Genomic DNA, 20,065 nt, shown 5'->3' on the forward strand with positions numbered 1-20,065 from the left:
CCTCCGTACTATGGCGGCTCAGCCTCCTCGCCCAGTCAGACGGCCACCATGGCGAGGGAGCTGCTGCTCAACGGTCAGTCACCCACGGCTGACGCCTCCCTGTCCATGAAGGGGAAGAACCCGAGCTTGGCCTGCAGCGTCTCAGTGCAGCCTGCACAGCAGCTGGACTACCTGGCTCGCATCCAGGGCTTCCAGGTGAGACAGTTTATATCTGTCAGTAGATCGAGAAAAATGTGTGTCAGTACATATTGAAAGAAAAATTCAATATATTCATTGCTGAGATTTGTAAATACTAAAGCATTGCTACAGAAAAGTCAAGCTGAGGTGAAGAGGATTTAAAGAGTGAAAACTACAGTGTTGGGTGGGATATCCCAAGCTGCCCATTGTAGATACCCATCAAAGTGTTACAAAAATAACTTACTGATTCATCTTGGGCAAATATTATCTCCTGATTACTTGGTGAGCTATTGTTAAACAGATGTAGAATGTTACCGCTCAGTCACATTTTTCCGGCAGATCCTGATACGTCTCATTAGCCTTATTCGAACTGCCGTTTAAAGCTGCGACATTTGCGCCCCTGTGAAGTTTCACCTTCAATCTGAATGTCGCCTAGGCGTGATAAGGAGAACAAAGTGATCTTCTCCCGGTGGGAGTAACAGAGGCAAGACGGGATCATGGGGGAGAGCGCAGCGCTGTGTGTATGTCCATGTCTGACCGTGTGTGTATGCACAGATCCTGCTTTGCCCTCCTGTCTCGTGCTCCCGCAACGCACTAATGCAATGTGAATTCACAAACTGGGACTCCAATATTAGTCTGCTGCGGATATTGCAATATGAATGTTTTAAGGCGGTAATGACAGTTGAGCTTTGTTACGGCACCGTGGCAGAATTGCAGTCTGCTTAGGGCTATTTTCTACTCAACATAGACATTAGAGGATTTTTAAAATATCACATCATTCATCAAAATGTGGCCTATTTTATGTTTTGAAGCTCATGGACTTTTATGATATTTGACAAAAATACACAACATGGTAGGTCATTTTAATTTCAAGGCAGGAGAGTAACCTTCTTTCTACATTTCACAGTTTTTCTTGCGTGGCACGTGTCTTCCCCCACTGTACATTTCATATCTGAGCCATGTTTGTACATCTCAAAAATATAGTTATATGAGTGTCAGTGACTTGTTTTTATCAGAGCTTTAAGAATTGTTGGCGAGTATCAGACAAATTCATTAACATTGTCTCTCTTTTAAAGTTGTTCATTGTTGGACATTTACCATTGTTGCCGTTTGTTTCTTCTGGTTACACAGCCTCATACTAAAGGCCTCCATGCTTCAAAAACACATAATTGTTTCCAATTTCACATTGAGTTCACTTGTGGAATGTAGGCTTGCAATTCATTTAAACTGTCATCAGTTTATGAAATAAAAGTCACGATTAAACTTGGTTAAGGAATCCCATACCCTGTTAGCGTGATGAAGCATAAATATGACCCCCAGAAACACACACACACACACACACACACACACACACACACACACACACACACATACATTCCTGCATTGGTTTCTCTCCCTCTGGATTGTCTCTGTAAATAAGAATGTGTTTTTTGTCAGTATGCGTGCTTTATAGAGAAGAAAAGTAGCATGCAAAGACAGCCACACACAAAGGTATCTGCATGAGTTACAGGTGTCTAAGGTGGAGGATTTGCTAAACTTATACTACAAGGAAAAACTTCTTTAAGAGGATGAGAAAATAAGTGGCGCTTCTCAGGACAAGTGGGCTTGTGTGAAGAGTCTTGAGAGCCTTTTTCTGATTCTCACTGTGGACAACATTTGCAGGGTAGAACATTAGTGCTGGAACAATACCGTTTTATCACAGAGATTCCTATAGCTAGATTTCAGTATTAGATGATACTAGTTGCAGGGGAAAAAACCCTGATTGTCAACAAAGCAGCAACCTTAGGTCTGGGGAAAAAAAAGAAGCTAATGTGGAAGTGCATATGGAGGGAGAAGAAAGTGATCCCACCTTTGTACCATCTAACAGAGGCGTTACAGGTCAGTGGAGCCAGCCGGGGGAGCACAGCTCAATTGTCCACTCAATTGAGGCTGGCTGCAAAAGCCCTGGAAGTCCTATTAACACCTGTGTTAAAAATGACCATTTAGACATCAGAAAGAAACATGCGTACATCCTGATTGAAAAGGAGGTTTTGGTTTGAATAACCAGCCTAAGCTCCACCTTTTTGGCAAATACTATTTAACTTCGTCAGCAACTTCAGAACTTCAGAAACCAAATTGGTGACGTCCCTGAGACTACGCCTATGTTTTATGCAGTCTGATGTTGCTAACATTTATCCATCTATGACTAATATTAAGCTTTCTGCTTGCACTGCACTGTAGTTAATTGATATATTGCCATAATAATTCACCAGATGACTTTTAAAGGGGCTTATGAATTGCCAGTACAGTCACGTTTACAATTTTGTTTGGTTATTGTCCAAAGCTACATACATCCAAGATTAAGCAAAAACACAAGATAGGAACCTGACAGGAGGAAACAACACAAGTAAGGGTATGATTGGACAGAGGGGCTGACAGGCAGTGCATAGAGGAAATGCACAGGCTTTACAGAAACAGATTTTTTTGTTTTATTTTATTTGATCAGCATCATCAACATAAACGACAATAAATGGTTGTTGCTTTCCTGCATTGATCAGCATACTTGTAGATACCTGATAGAGCATTTTAGGCTGATACAGATACTGCAATGGATACTTATACCAGGATCTGTATTAGAAAGACTCTAGCTTGGAACTAAACCTCACAGGTGATCCTGTCATTGCCAAAGTGGATGCACCCAGAGCTGAAACACACACTTGTAGCTCTCGTGTGCAAAAAGAGAGACTGCCCAGTGTCTGTTTAGATCAGTCCCTGCTGATCTGCCGGTGCATGCCATGCCACTGATACCAGGGCCTGTTCATTTAAGCTGCAGATGCTTTTTATCAGTTTGAGCGAAAACATTTTATCTTAACCTGCTGAGGGTTCCTTTGAAAGGCCTTTGTTATTGCTCTGAGCCTTCCTGTGTGTGTGTAACCTGAGAGAGCTCTGCTGGCCGGCCGAGCCCAAACACACTCGTGCATATGCACACACACACGCACACGCACACAGACACACACACACACACACACACACAGCAGGTTCTGTTTAGGGGAAATAGAAGAGTCATGCTAAACTTTTTGTCGTTCTCAGACTGCAAAAACTACTTCACTTAAAAACAAGAATTTTCTTTGTGTATGGATCTTTTTTATGATCTGTGGAAATAACACACGAGCATCAGTTCCCTCGCATGTTTTCATGTGCGTTTGCATGCTTCTTTAGGGAGGAAATCAGGCTGTAATTGAGACATGCGGACATAATGCGTTCTATTGAGGGAATGTTTCATATCATGTGGGTTTGTAATGAGAACCTCTGCTTGCCATGTTGGGCAGACTTTTTAATGCTTTTGTTTTTGTACGGTTAAACCGCCACAGATTTTAAATGTTTTCACTAAAAAAATTGCACTTGCCTGCTTTTTTCGCCAGACATGTAATGTGCCGCTTTGTGTTGAGCCATCGATCTCTCTGAACACGCTCTGTTGTAATACTTTTTTATAAGTCATTTGATAATAATCTCCCCGCCTGATTAGTGACTTTGATTTTGTAATAGAACTATGTTATCCATGCGAGCGGATTACAGTGACTGCCCAACACTGGATTAAAGGAACTAATAAGCACTGAGGACATTCTCATAGTGTCTGTTTCCTCCATGGAGCTCCGCAGACAAAGGCACGGGCCTACCTGCTAAGCCCTTCTTTTGATTTGATTGGAAAATAGCCTCCGGTGGAAGCTCCGACTGGATAAGCAACAGTGTGTTGTACTCACGCCAGTTTGGAGCAAGGATGCTGGCAGTTACTGCGCTCTGTTTGTGTGTGAGTGTGTGTGTATTTCCTATTAATTTGGCTGCATGTTGTTGGCACGGCGGGTATGTGTGCTGGAAGTAGGGCAGAAACAAAGAAGCAGGAGGTAATAGACAACACATGGAGTTAAATGAAGTACTGTGTAAGTGCCACGTAACAGATTTTTCTTTTTTCCCCCTCATATCTCTCTCTTTGCTGTTTGTGGTTAACTTATTTTCTTTTGGTAATTTTGCACTTTTATGGTACATCTTCACTTTTGCCTCCCAAATTCTGCTCAGTCTAATTTGCACGCTGGTTGTGCAGTTTAAATGATCTCACCCTGATATCACAGTCACCACATGCCCATTTTTATTTTTATCACATGACTTAATAGAGTCTTCACAGACTGCCACCACTTCATGTTATTAACTACAACCTCCCTTTAAAGTTAGAATGGAGACTTTTATCAGATCACTGATTGATGGAATGATGATTTCTTCAAATGGAGCAGTGATTCACACCTGGACTAAGATGCTTCGACTGCTTCAGAGCCGATGTAATACTCGCTTACACCACACCTGTCTGCATGCACTTTAGCTCTTACTCTGTTCTTGGAAGACAGAACTGAGCAGCTCTGAGAGAAGCTCTGTTTGTTTGTCCTCGTCTGAATGTGGACTGGCAGCGTTGGAGTGATTTAGTGGTCGAGTGAGTTAATGAAGAAGAGGGGAGTGAAAGGGGCCCAGAGAGAGAGAGAGAGAGAGAGAGAGAGAGAGAGAGAGAGAGAGGATGAATGACCAGTGTGTGTATATGTGTGTGTCATCACATACTGCTTTTATTTGTGCACTAACAATGAGAGTGATTTCTCTGATAATCGTGGATAAAAGCAGGAAAGGTGTTTATTTAGACTGCAGTTAGATCAGTTGTCAGCTTGGGGATCTGGGAAACCTGCAGTGATCATATTTGGCTGAAGATTTCCAGGCCACTATCTTTGCATTTTATCCTTTTCTGCCTTATATTATTATTTTTTGTATATTTTTGAGCTACAAATATTGCTAGAATAAATAGCAACACACAGTAGTTAGTCCAAAAAAAGGGATAAATAAACAAACAGACACCACAATGTGGAAACTCAAATTTGAAAGCTATTAATTCTGCTGTAGCAGCGAACCCCATGAGTGTATTGAATTGAGAAACATTGTGTTCTATTGCAAATCAAATCAACTTTTCAGTTGTAAGAGGTAGAATGTTTTATTTCACGTTTAAAAAATCTCCCTTTCAATCATATCCACTTAGAAAACCGCATGTTGTCACCTTGCGCTGTGGCTGTAATTCTATTTATAGATGAACCTTGTTAAACCAGAAGTGCATGAAAACAATGACACAGAACAGTAAGCACGCATCTCATTATTTTTTGCTGCAAAGAATAAACCAAGCCATATCCCTAAGTAACTGGCAGGTACAGTGAATGTAGCACCAGCACAATTTAGAAATTACACCCCTCCTGAGGTTGTGTTCTGGTCGTGCAAATGGAAAATATGACAGAACCACTTTGTGTATTGAAGCATAGATTGAAAGCAGCCAATAGAGTTTTGATGACCTGCATAAAGCATAACCTCATAGATTAGTTGTTGCTTTTGTTACTGTTATTATTATGTAGTTGGATCTCAAATCAGAAGTGCAGAACCCCTATTTGTAACACACATGGTGCACTGTTAGTGGTACCAAAATGATGAATCATCACGTTTATATGGGTCAGATGTTAACTTTTAATGATGCCGGATATTGCAGTGTTTCAGGAATTGTTAATATCCTCTTGCATGTGGGCGATGAAAGGTCAGGATACTGTACTCTTAACAATCCCGGTTGTGTCTGGGAGACTTGAATGGTATCTACTGTATCTATCGGTTCAGTCCACCTGCTAAACCCAAACGCAATAACAGCACAGAGATAGCAATCAGCTGAGTTATGTTATCTCGCCATGACGGGCTTAACTCTGGAGACGGATTTAGAGAGAAGGGAGGACCTGAACTCTTTTTTTGCCGTGCTGGAATCACAACTTCTATGTTGGAAATCCTTTGTTGATGAAAACACTATCCTTGGCGGGTGGCTGGTGTTGAAATCTAGTCAATTCAGTTCCCAGGATTTCTCACATGTTCTCGTTGTTTGCTCTTCTCTCTCTCTCTCTCTCTCTCTCCCCATCTCTCTCTCTCTGCGCTTCCTTCTGTGGCTGTGTAGAAAAAAAAACACTTGAAGTGGTGCCAACTACACCTACCCTGCTTGGCACTTTTACCCTCCTTTTTTCACCACTTCTTTTTTTCTCCTTGCTCATTCCTGATCTCCACGGCGAACTCTCATCTCTCTGTATCAACATCAAACGCCTGATCTTGAACAAACGTTCAAAGACTCCTAACAGTGTGTTTCCAACTTCCTTGTCATCGTCTCATTCCTCTACTCTCTGTTTACTCAAGGATTTGCTTTAGAAAATACATTTCGAGATGGCTAATCCCACCAAGTTTGATTTCTGCGGCACAGTGATGGCTTCCAGCTGCACTCTGCGGCATATTTGTGTGAAGAGCGCTCTTCGAAAACAAGTTTTGTCGGTGGTATAAATCAGACCGTTAATGCTGTGCTGGCTCAGCGCACAGTCTCTCTGCTTACATGGTGGCCCTCCGTGTGCGTGTCGATGCGTGTGTCTGTGTGTATTTGGCAAAACTGAGTGATGATGTTCTTTCACCACAATCAAGCCCATTTGCAAACCCTTAAATCAAATACCCTCAAGTGCCAGCACAGCAAATTACAAATTTGAATATGCAGCATCATCTTTTTTTTTTTAACTTGACATTGTTCTTTGTATTTTGATAGGATTGATCATATTTCATGTTATTGCCAACACTGTGCATTAATAGCAGCTGGGTGCCAGCGACGGTCCAGAATGGGGGAGATGGAGGGTGTGTTAACATGGCACAGTGTTTGAAATCCTAACACTTCTCTTTATTATAGCACTCGCACGTTTGTGATTAGGCTGCTGTAGAAACAGCTAGCCCGACACTGTCTAAAGGTAAATAAATCCAACTTGCTGACATCAAAGAAAAGACAACACTCAGAGAATGTCACTGAGTGTTCATCATATATCATGTTAATGAAAAGTGGCCAATAGAGGGGACATGGCCCGCTGGGTGGGACAAAAAAATCTAGAAATTGTTTTGACAGAATAAATCCCCTTTGTGAAGTAAATAGTTACTTTTGGACTAAATTTATACAGAATAGATCAATGGTACCAGCCAATAAAACCTCAAAGATAGCTGTAAATCTTCAGAGGACGAAAACAATTTGATGTCGAGATAAAGACAGTCTGAAACAGTCAGAGAGGACACTGTTAAGATCTCTGTCAGAGTGAAGTCCAAAGACAAACCACAAGTTAGAGATGAGGATCATAGAGAGAAAACAAAACTGGGATCATTAAGATATATTCTCAACTTAAACCATGACTTGCCAGCTACTCATTCACCAGATTAACCCACTGGATTCATGTAATATTCTATAGATACCTTTGGATTTATTGACTTAGCACTTTGCCTGTTTGTATCCCTGGTAGATACACCAGAACCAATCACTTGTTTGATCACATTAGCGTGTACAACAGTTTGTTTTCCTGTTCATTTAAACACGTGTTTATTAAGATTTCTCGAGTTCTCCATAAATGACTGGCTTACTTAGAAGTTGGGACTTTTCTCATTATTACAAGTCTGAACTCTGTGAATTGGTTCCTCTCGAGGTTTTGAGAGTAGCAGCTTTGTTTGCCCTTAACCTCCTGCAATTAGAAGAAGCTAGAGGTATATTAGCAGTGTGCTTTAAACACTCTTGACCCCTGATGTTCCCAATGAAGTGGCTCGGCCTGGACCTCTAATTGCTTCTCACCAACAATGACAACATTCCTCGGCTCAGAGGGCTTGTTTATTTTTGCAAAAATCCAAGTTATTTCCGTGCCTCTCTACAAACTACACGCCATCGAGTCTGGAATCAGAATAGTCCTGAAGTACTTCTTTCTGTGGCTTTAACTGCAGTGACATGACAACATTCCTTATAAGTATGTGTGTTAGCCGTTACCTTGGCAGTATCGTGTAACCTAGTGAAAAAGACATTTGCGTGCATGTCCATCGTATTTGTTCGATCATTTTTTGGGTGCACACAGGCTAATGTGGGCACTCAATATTCAATTTGGTAATGGCTTCATGAGTGCTGAGACCGTGATTGCTTTTTAGTTTGTGCATGCTCGTGTTTGTTCGAATGAAGAGCAGCATTTGAAGACGAGCCATCGAGCTTTAGAAGCCAGATGTCAGAGGTCGTTCCACATTAGTGCCGCCGATCAATCGCAGGCCTTGCGTAACTTTCCTTCCTCTTTGTCTTTAAAGGAAGTGGATTAGAGGCTGTTCTCTGAGCGGGGACCTGGGATGATTAGTTAGGCCTGTTTAGAATGCATGCACTCACAGATGCACACAAACAGGCGCTGAAAAAAAAAAAGACGGCCTGGATGGGAGAATAGAGTTTGTTTTTGAGATGCTTGTTATTTCTGTGTCTGCCAAATCATGGCAAATGAGATGATGCCATAATGTTCTTTGATGCTCATGCACAAGGCAGCTGTCTTTCCTGCCTCCAGGTTAGAGTTGCTGGAAAGTCTCCTAAGTAATCAGAACTTTGACTATTTCATCAACAAGCCACCAACAAAGTAAGACCTCCAAGTGACATTTGATCATTGGCCAAATTTGTCGTCGTTGTTGTTTGATCCAGAATTTGGCTAATGGCTGGAGTCATGTCATGTTTATATGAACCGCATGCAATATGTCAATTCACATTAAAGACCTACAACAGTAGTTTTCCAGATTCAGGATGATGAAGTTTAAAGGAAAAACTTTGAACAATAGTAATCTCTATTAACAGAATCTACATAAAATAACATAGAACCTGAACACTCGGGACTGGAGTTTGATATGTGAATTGTTCTGGTTTCGTTTGTTGTCCTAGTGTTATTGGCCAATCACGTTTCAGCAGGCTTTGGTGTATGCAAGAAGATCAGTCTGTTTGGAGAGCGTAAACAAGCTTTTGAGGAAAGAACAATAAAGATAAAGAACAACACGCCAAAGCTTGCATCTTCAGTTTAGAGTTTAGAGCCATGCTAGTGGCTCTGTCAACATGTGGTCTTGCACCTCGTGCTTTTAACTTACTTGTTGGTGTTATCATGTTCACCAGTTTAGTCTCCCATAATAGCATGCTAACATCTTCTAAGCAGCACAACGGTGCTGTTGAAAATGAAGGTTTGCAGAGGTTACAAACACATAAAAACAGAACATTGACTTGATGATGGCAGTAAGGTTATAGCTGATGGACGAAACCAATATTGTAAATTTCAGTCAGAGGAACGGTCACATCATCGCCAACTTTCATTAGGATCACTTGACCCACATAAATATTAAACGACTCTTCCAAAAGTCAATGCAATCCATCAATTAATTATTGAGATTTATCAGTCCTGACAGATATGTGGACAGACTTTATGAACCATCGCAAAAAATGTTGGAAACCTCAGGAGGACATTTAGAAAAGAATCCCTTTCCTCGTTTTTCACAGTAAACAGATGTTTTTATTCTTCTATATTCTCTATTATTCTACTACAAAGATATATTTAAAAATATATTTCCTTACGCTTTGTCAAGAAATGTCTGGTATCAAATATAACACTATAATTCATTAATAATGTATTTACATAAAACAACACAAAAACAACTTTAATTGGTTTTTGCTAAGATATACCTTCTCTAAGGTTCCTCTTAGACTTCCATGATCAAAAATGCTTTATTAGAGGCGTCGTATGTCCTGCCAGTTATGTACCGTGCCCCGTGTACAGAAGCTATAGTCCTTATTGCAGCAGCCAGGGATTTGAATTTATCCTCAGCCCTTTGCTGTATGTCACTGCCCACTCTGCTCCTAATACGTCCAGTCTCTCTTCAGCTGTCCTATCCAATGAAGCTATAATGGCCCAAAAAAAATCTAGTTTAGAAGTTTTCATCATCTTAGTAAACACACTTGTGCTAATACACTCGTTGAAAGTGGGTAATTTGAGAAACCCAGGCATATATCTGTTTGCATTGAGAGACTAAGTGTCTGTTTCCTCCAGCCTCACCGTCAGCTGGAGTCTGACAGCTCGCGATAGATGAGCCAAACAGACTGCCCTCCGATCAGAAACATGATTACACAATGTACATCACAGGCTCCAAACCACAGGCCTCTGCTCTGCCTAAATGAACCAGCATTCTGCACAATCAAAAAAAAAAAACTCACAAATGTATATCTTTGTGTGCAGCACCTAGACCACAGACACAGTTCTGTGCTTATAAACACTGGTTGGATTCAGAAGATATTGTTGTATTTCAAGCTACTTTTCTGCTTTTCAAACATCTGATATAAGTTCCTGTTACGAAACAATGATACCCCTCGCCCCTTTAAAAGACCCCCCCATTTGACTTTTCTCTCTTTCTTTTTCTTTCTTTCTCTCCCTAATGTTGAAGTCTGGAGAATTTATTAGAGATTAACTTGTCAGAGAAGGCTCTTTCCACGGCTCACTTTACTACATTCATCATTCATACACATAACAGATAGCATTCCACAATTTATCACTCTGGACCCATCTCCTCAGCAGCAGGTGTGTGTGCACATGCATGTCCACATGTGCACATATATCTGCATGCATGTGTTCATATCTCTCTGTGTTTTGCGTATGTTAGGAAGGGGCTGTTTTTTAATCGGCAGTCAGCGATGTGTCCGGCCTGCTGGAGCTCACATACACACACATGATCATAACTCATTCAGACACACACACACAGAGACAGACACCTTGCTCTGGAAGCTTTCAGTCACAGATCATATACATCTGCTTGTATTTCAGTGTGCGGGCATGTGCACACACACAAGTTAAGCATGTAGAGTCAAGAAATTCTACGCTGCATAATGTAAAAATTCTATCCTGTGAGGTAATTACATACAGAGACGCACACATTTTGTGGTGTGAAGCATATTTGTTGCTGATTAAAAGAATGTAACAGAATAAAACTGCCTAGCCAACATAAATAAACAGAGACAAACCAACACCCACATTGTGTATATATATATATTAAACAGATATGGACATGAACATAAGTTCAACACATCTTTGTGATACACGCTGTTAGACATCAATCTTTAAAAGAATGTAAAATATATCTGCATCATGAATTTTTTACTACTGGCGGGATTTCCCAGTGTAAATTATATTCACATATATGAACATGCTTAAAACGAATTGCTAACTGTGACTCATTTTACATTGCCTGCTAGCATAGAAAATGCGTTATGAAGAGGAAACCAATTGTTGGGAAGCAAGTACATTTTTTCAAAGCTATCACATAATGGTGTCAGTTTAGAGGATAGAGTAGCGTATTAACCAATACTGATACCCCATTTGGAATCTGTTCAGAACAATCTATTTTCCACTGAAGTAAAAGGACTATGTTGTGTTGTCAGATACATTCTTTGATGCCCGGTAGCTACATTTTTTATTCACTCTTTGTACATGTTAGCATTTCGGATCAGAAATGTTCTCTCCTGTCTGTCCTCAGTCTAATATTACTACTCTTTGAGTTTTAGAGTTTATTTGTGCCATTCATGAAGATGCCTGCAGCTGTGAAGGGCATAAGTAGGCCAGGCCAACACATGCATGCGCGCTCAGACGTACACATGCAAATACACACGCGTACACACCGACTGAAAGCCAGTGAGAAGTAGGGCAGACAAGCGGCCAGCTTTACCAGAGCCCTTGGATAAGAGGAGCAGCCTGTCTCAGAGGAGCATCATGTCATAACAGCCCTGATTGCACAGCATTTAGAAATGCCTGCAGTGTTAACCTCTCAGTGATGAGGGGTCGCCCAGTGATGTCATCAGCACCCCTTCAAATGCCCCCCGTTAAATGCACATAACCATCCTTACATCCATCCCCCTCGATTGCCATCTCCGTGTGGTGTGGGTAATTGTCCATAAATGCTCTGTGGTGGCAATTAGACATGCAAGATTTACTCTCCAGCCATCCACTTCCCGCTGAAAACTGGAGATGTTGCAGTTAGCTTGTCTTCTGTGCTTTGACTGATCTTCTCCTGTGTTTACTTTTGGGTTAACTCCATTTTCCCACCTTTGCCCTCTCCTCCAGGTGCAGTACAGCGATGCACAGAGCGGCAAGGATTTCGTGACCTACCTGACCCTCTCCCCTGTGCAAATGACTTTCCACGGCACCGGGAGCACCCTCCAAGCCAGCCATGACCAGGTATATGTGTGTGCATGTGTGTCTAATATTTATGTATATCCATTAGGAGGGGGGTGATTGTCACGCCTTTTAAATGCACTATTACTTTGAGAAAACAGCACTCAAAGATCAAAGATTATATATTTCATTGGACATCAAAAGCAGGGGCTAGGGCGGACTGATTTAACTAAGCTTTTCTCAGCATTAGCAGGAATAACTTCATTTTGATGACCATTGCATGAAGCTGGCTGCAGAAACAGAAACAGTTTTGAGGATGATACATGAATATCAACACTGCTGCGTGACTCTGTTGAAATGTAAGAGCAAAAAGCTTCCAACAAGTTGCATGAAACATAGTCACCCTTTAAACCACTTTACAAGTTAGGTCATTTATTGAATTATGTATTGATGCACAGCACTTTCCACCACTCACACACATGGACAAGATGGGGATCCTTCCTAAAAACAAAATATAAGCATTTAATAAGAAATATGTTGTCGATTGCATTTTGTAGTAACTGTCTTATCAAAGGTGGCAGTAATGCATTAAATAGTGATCCCCTTACATATCAGATGACCCAGTGACAGCGTTGAATATCAGACGGGCTTTAGTCTCTAGGTTGTCTTTATCCTGTTTCACTGAAGAGTAGCATGTAGTGTATACTGTATGGTGCAATATACAGGGCATATTGTAAGAAGACTGTGGCAGGGGTGTCATCCTCCAATTAACAGAGGAGCCTCGGCTCTGTACCTTTTTATTATTAATCACCGAGGCATCAGGAGCTCCTGTGATAATAATCACTCGGTGTTTATCATGTTCCAACCACAGGCACACACCACTTCTTTATCATTATCAATCCATCAAAGTTATCACCATCCTCAAATCTAAAAGAGTACCTCCACCACTTGTGGCCTGCCCCTCTCTCTCTCTCTCTCTCCCTCCCTCTCTAGTTTTCTCACTCAGTCTCTCTCACATACTCCCCGTATTCAGAAGGAGGCTCTTTGTCTTGTGTTGCCCAAGCAGAAAACCAGTTGCTTACATTCTATCATCTAAACATAGGACGCCCCTTTATTCAGCAGTCTTCAAAGCTTTAATAAAGCGCCGGCCAGGGCCCTGAATGGGACAGCTGACAGGGGGCTAGTGTCGCCACCGCTAGCTGAGAGCCAAGCCAATATAGGGCAGGCAGGTCTGCGTCGTCGGGACCTGTTGTTGCCAGGAGCACTGGGGCATGACCGACTGTTAGAGAGGGCCTTTCTTTTTCTGTTCTCAGTACAGTGAGGAGCACGACCACAAAGGGAGCACCTAACAATAAGGGGTCACTCTCAGAAGCCCCCAGACCCCAACACTTGTAGGCCTGAGGGGGTCACACATTTGGTCGATGATGGACATTGGCGGTTGTGAGGATGGGACTGTTGTTGACATACTTATAAGCGCCGAAGAGTTACCTGTGAGTCAAAAGAAAAATGTTCCCTCAAGCATCTTGTCTCGTCTGTTAGATACACGTTTTCATGTACCACGTGTGTTGGCCTTGGCACCAATACATTCAAACACACCCTCAGTTTTGTCTGTGTCATTACACTCTGTAAATCTGATTAGACGGAGCAAGGGGATTCCTTGTCTTAGAAGCGATAACAACCTTTTTTGGAGCGAGTCTTTGTTGTTGTACACACACACACAACGTGCACAGAAATGTGTGGTGACTCCAGTGTGAGTGCCTGTGGGAATTTCACGCTGAGTTATCTGCACTGTCATGGAGGTTTTACGCCAGGTAGACCAGAGCAAATGATAAGCATCAACAGCCAAAGGAAATCCTCTCCACACCCCCTCTGCCCATGATCTGTGAAGGGAAGATGTGGAGGATTAAGGCTGCAGTGATGAATGAAGCGATAGGAAAAACACAGTTTGTAAAAACAATGATCCAAATAAATGTTTTTATGTTAGAAGAGGTGTTGACACTGGGTTTAATTTACAAGTTTGTGACTTCTGATGACTTGTTCCCTCTTTTTGCATTTTTTCATTATTCGCTGCTGATGATGTGTTTAATTATTTGTTATGGTGTCAGAAGTGCAACGAATCATGTCGAGCTGTAAATCAGTATAGAAGGACATCCGCCATTGATTAAAACATTTAGTTAGTCTCCGTGTTAAATTAATGTATGACAATGACTTGATGAAAGAACACAGACGGCACCAAGATAAATGACTTTCTGTTACAAATCTAAGAACAGATGTAATTTAATCTCTTAATGCGTTTACTGTACAACAACAGAAGTAGTAATAATTGTTAGTGCGTTGACTATAAACAATTCCTCAAGGGGGCGCTGCCCTTTGTGGCCATAACTTTGTTGTTGTGGTTTAAAGTCAAAGGGCAAGTTTGTGCTCCTTTGTCGTTCTCGACAAGTGACACAAGGTACTCATGATCCATTACACCGTTGATGTGGGGATGCCGGGAGCAGAAAAGTTAAGGTTAATACCACATTACCCACAATATCCACGCTTTAACTCACTGACCAGAGAGTCCTCTGTTGCATGTCGTATAACTCTCTATTCCCATGTTTCCTGTCTTTCAACGACTCGAGAACTAAGAAGAAAAGTTTTACCAATGTTGAGTGTAAAGACGAGAATGTCTCCACTTTTAAATACTAAATTAAGATTTGATGACTAGAAAACATCAGCTAGAGCATACATGTAAAATATATTTCATGTAACATATGTTCAAAAATGAGTCATTTTAGATTTGCTCATAAATTCAGCTTAACCACACATGCTTTGAAAATGCTTTTGTTTGATTTATATAGGGGAGGGGGGCAGTGGCTCAGTCTGTAGGGACTTGGGGTGGTAACCGGATGGTTGCCGGTTCAAGTCCCGGTGCAGATCAAAGCTGGAGAGGTGCCAGCTGTATGAAATACTAACTCATGTCCCATATAAGCAAGCTAATGCTCATTTTGTTAGTATGTTCAATTGGGACAACTCACGTCAAAGTTGGGAGGTAATTTGTGTCCTGCATGCCATTTGAATGTAGTTGTTAGTACATTTCCACTTCAATATATTCTTGTAATGGTCTTTCTCAGTTGAAAATCAGGAAGGAGCTAATACAACGCCTTTGTGTATATTGTTTCACATTCTCTCATCGTTTTCAGTCATGTCCTGTTTCATGTACATCTATGCTCAACAAGTTTTGACAATTTTACAGTGGTCTGCTCTTTATCAGCAAGTACAAACACACACACACACACACACAGAAGCACCTACACATAAACAGTGTTTGGGTGCCATAATCCTTGGCCTTATGTGGACATTCCTGGAGGGCCTGTATGTGTGAGAGATATACAGCTGAGTGCTCTCTCTGACCTTATGTGCCATCTACTCTGTGCCATCTGCCAGACACATGTTATCCTGCAGGCTGCTGCATCATCTGGAGCCGAAGATGTTTGTCAACACGCTCTCCACTTCGGCTCTAAATTCTTTTTTAAATGTTTAATTTCAAACAAATGTGTTCTGAAGTTCTAAATGTGAAGCCTGTCTCATGTTTGCAGTTGCAGGTTATTTATAGGTGACCTCTTGTTAGTAGCAGAGTCAAACTTGCAACCATGACCTGATTTGTGGACACAAGCTTTCAACCTTGCTGTCTGCTAAAAACTCTCCCAAGGTCATATCAGATTGCTCAGATAAATCTGCATTCACTCAATTGATATCTGTCAGTTACAAGACCTAATTAAAGACCCTGGCTCTGCGATTCATTAAGACTTCTATTTTTTTACATGACTACATGCTTTCTAGACAGGCTGAATTCTGTGTTTGTTCTGCAGAGCTGAAGTAACTCTCTGGCAGTCCCTCTGTGGCGGCAGTAGGACACCAGGGGGGCCGTGGCCCACTGAGCTGTGTGTGAGGTGTCGCTAGTCCAACATGAGCGGCCTGCAATCGAAGATGACAGGGTGACTGTTGTCTGCCACCAGCCTGTTTGTGTGTGGGTTTGGGTGGACGTGCATGTGTGCGGGGCTTGCTTTGCGTGCAGTTATGTCCTCAGCTGAGCTGTCCGGTACCAGGGGCCCTGTCTCCCAGATTGTCAGCTGTGGCTGCTTTGGTTTCCTGCAGCAAGAGTCCATTTTGGCTGATTTGATAAGACATGTTGAAAATAGTTCATCAGGATTAAAATGTGTTTTTTGACAGGCTTGCAGGTAATGAGGCCTACTTTTTTCTGGTTTACTTCTTGTGAATTCCACTGAGCCTGCCAGGTCTTCTTTTTTTGTAGTTTCTTAGGTAGCTAAACAAACAGCTTAGGTATTGCCAGTTCGGGGTGGGTGTTTAATGCCGCTTTTATGCTATCGATATGGAACACTCAGACGTGCAAAGGTGGGGCAAAGTCGTCGCCCTAATCCACCATCGGAGGTAGTAACAGAGGCTTAACAGGGATGGTTTCTCATGCTTCTACAAAAATCACGCACTTGGACACCGATATTTCTCCGATCTACTAGAAACCAGTTTGGTTTTTGCAGTTAAACATGTTAATGAACTGGCATGACGATTGGCATTCTTTCCTAAACCTCTTACCACAATTAAGCCATATCAGAGGCCCTCCTCACAAAAACGTTTAACTCAATTGTGCTCTAATTCCCTTTGTGAGCCTTCACATGGCTGACATAACTGAATCAAAATGCCATTCGGTCACGTGCTTGATAACCATGCCATCATGTTCGGAATCCACCCTGCAGAAACAACAACACTGGACAGTTTAACTAAATTAATTGGGTATCTGACCTTGTCTCTGGTATTTGGGGTCTTGCAGCCAGCAGAGTTTAGTAGAGGAAACAAAAGATGAAGGAACAGGTCTGGAAGGGAGTGATAATGAGAACATCTATTTACATTTTGCCCACATTCCTGCGTTCACTCACTCTGCAGACTGATTATAGGGGGGGGGGGGGGGGGAATGGCACTGAGAGAAGGTGGCAGTAAGAGGATAGATTAAACTGATTCATGGCGTGGTGACTGCTGGGAGGGTCTTCAGAGATCTCCTGTGGAGGTCAGCAGAACAGCAGGAGAGGGAGCGTCGAGGGGTGGAGGTTGTACAAGTCTTGTGTTTGAAGTCTTCCTTCCCAACTGGGGGCACAGACGTTACCCAAGGCTGGGCTGCTCTCAGGGGGTCCTGCAGAAGTGTTACCCAACCAGGCAGGCAGCTGTTGGACAAGCTCTCCTCCCTTCTTCTCTGTCCCGCCCGTCTCCTCTTCATGTGCCAGTGTTGTGTAACCAAACACAACACCTGGACGCAATTTAAATCGGTGGAGAAAACATGGGAATGTGACGTCATCTGCAGAGACACGACCTGGAGGTTTGTCATGAACATGGACCAGACAAGTCTTATTTGAGTTTCTAAAAGCCTGAGGAACATCCAGTGTGTCCCTGTTAAAGGGGTTTGTGGGTTATCTAATGAAACAATCTAATTCAGCTTTCTTTTAACAGCCTGTTTTGTAAGTCTGACCCCCCCGCCTCCCCACAGCGGTGGAATCAAGCATTATATTTTCTTAATAGAAATTTTAAATATGTTACTGATGGTCTTGTTTGCTTTTGTAGGTCATATAGAAGCATCAGCTATAATCTCAGACTATTTCAAAACTAGTTAAAAATGACTCACTGGAGCGCTGGTGGCGCAGTTGTTAGTGCGCACGGCCCATGTATGAAGGCTATGGTTCTCCAAGCGGGCGGCCCAGGTTCGAATCCCACCTGTGGCTCCTTTCCCGTATGTCTTTCTATCTCTCCATTAAAGGCACAAAAAGCCCCAAAATAAATCTTGAAAAAATATAGAAAAAACTCCTCAATAGAGCTTTAAGTCAAGTCAGAGATTCAAACCAACAGCTTGTGTAGTTGGTTTACAGAGTATTCCTTTTTTTTTATCTTGACCACACTTTTGTTGTTTTATCAGGTCAAAGGGCTCCCTGTTACACAAAGTTATTTTGGGATCTCAAACATCTCTAATGGAAGGAAAAATAGTTAAAGTAGATTACTCTTGATTTATCAAATTTGGAATAAATACCATTATGTACTTGCTGCTATTAGATTATTAACAGTGTGTAATGTCACAAGGGACTTCTACAGAACGTGGGAGACTTTAATACAGAGAGTTAAGACATCAGTGTTCAAACCAGAATAGACTTTACTCTATTTATGTTCCAGAAAATATGATGCTTCCAATACCAGATGTTATAACTGTAAATGTTAAAAGTTTTTGAGCATTGTCTATTGAAGATACAAATTGTTGGATTAGTTTGATCTGGTATTTAAAATTTCCTGCTAAGGTTTAGAGATCAAGTCAATCTAAATGGATTGAATGCGTAGTAGTCAGGCTCAGATTGATCAGCTTTTACCTCGCACCTTCTCTCACCTACACCACCTCGTCCAGCCCTCCCGCTGTCAGACCTACCAGACTCTTGACGCTCCCCGTACTCATCCTCACCCTGTACCCGGCCGGGAGAGAGAGAGGACAAAAGCATCCACGGAGCGATCCATCACTCCCCGCCTGTCTCCCCGCATGCCGTCCTCAGGAAACACCTTTCAGACCGAGGAGATTAGAGTGTGACATGAGAGGAAAGGAGTAGTGATAGAATGATGGAGGAGAAGGTAGAGGTGGTAAATGATTCAGTTAGGGGTAGAAAGAAGGAGACGGAGCACTGGAGAGAAATTGATTGAGTAGGGGATATCTGAGATGGATGAGGACACAGATTGAGAAAAGCGCCCATTGAAGTTTTTTTTTCTCGTTGCACATCAGAGGTGGCAGTGACCAGCCGGGAAAGAATACACATGAACTTGCCCATTGAGGGAAGTGTTGATGGCTCCAAGTGGCCTCTTGCAAGATTAGCATGTCTATTAAGGGCTGACATAGTGTGGAAATGAACACGCACTCACACACACAGACACACACACACACAAACACATATGCAAACACACATGCAAACATTTAAACTGTATGTGATTTAACACCAAAAAAGTTTAGCAACCAAGAACAAAATGTAAAACTCAAATATGAACAAAAGTTTGAATTAATTGCTATTATTTTTTTAAAGGCCACTACAGCACACGTTTGAACATTTCAACACTTATTAAAACATGTGAGCTAAGAGAATTTAGCAAGAGTCGTTCCAAAACAAATAGGCCTTTACATACTATAAATGATAATCAGGAGTCAGAAACACTAGAGTAATGTATTTACAATAAAGCAAACTGGATACAGAAACAGTAAAATTGTGTTTCAAAGATTTTAAATTGATAGATCCTGTATTTAAAAAAAAAAAAAATCTGCTCAGGATCCAGAGATGTGAACTAGCTTTATAGCTAACCCCCGGCCCAACAGTTGGGTTGATGTATTAAACTAACTAACTAAATGATCCTAACGTTCAATTCTCAAACTTGCTAGGCCAGCTGCCCCCAGCAGATAATACATTCTTATCTTTCCAGTGCAAAACAGAACAGAAATGCCGTTGTCTGCGATCCAGACTGTTGAGAGGTGTTTGGAAAGTATGTGCAAGAAAGTAACTCGACACTTAGTAGATGTCAGAGATGTCTAAAAATTGTCAGACACTCAAATAAATGGTGACGGTTAGGGTTACTTAGAAGTGTCTTACTACCTGCCAGTTTAGATCAAATTCCATTATGTGGTATTTCTCTGAAGGCTGAATTGAAATGTGATGTATTCACAACTGGTGAGGAAAAGTCATTCTCTTGCATTTAGCAGCATTAGCACTGTAAGCAGGGCATTGTATGTTAAAGCAGTAAATCAGTTGTTTCTTTATCCGTTAAATTGATATCCACGTTTATAG

General features: G+C 41.7%; 1 protein-coding gene across 1 annotated transcript in view; it reads left to right on the forward strand.

Annotated features, from left to right (window-relative positions):
• Positions 1-20,065, forward strand: part of stau2 (staufen double-stranded RNA binding protein 2) — an 87,301-nt gene that overhangs the window by 49,824 nt on the left and 17,412 nt on the right. The window contains exons 13-14 of the mRNA XM_061065126.1: positions 1-195; positions 12,165-12,278. Coding sequence (XP_060921109.1) covers positions 1-195; positions 12,165-12,278 — 309 coding nt within the window. The remainder of the gene's footprint in view (positions 196-12,164; positions 12,279-20,065) is intronic.

The sequence above is a fragment of the Labrus mixtus genome, chromosome 19, assembly GCF_963584025.1.
Source record: "Labrus mixtus chromosome 19, fLabMix1.1, whole genome shotgun sequence".
NCBI classification, from domain to species: Eukaryota; Metazoa; Chordata; class Actinopteri; order Labriformes; family Labridae; genus Labrus; species Labrus mixtus.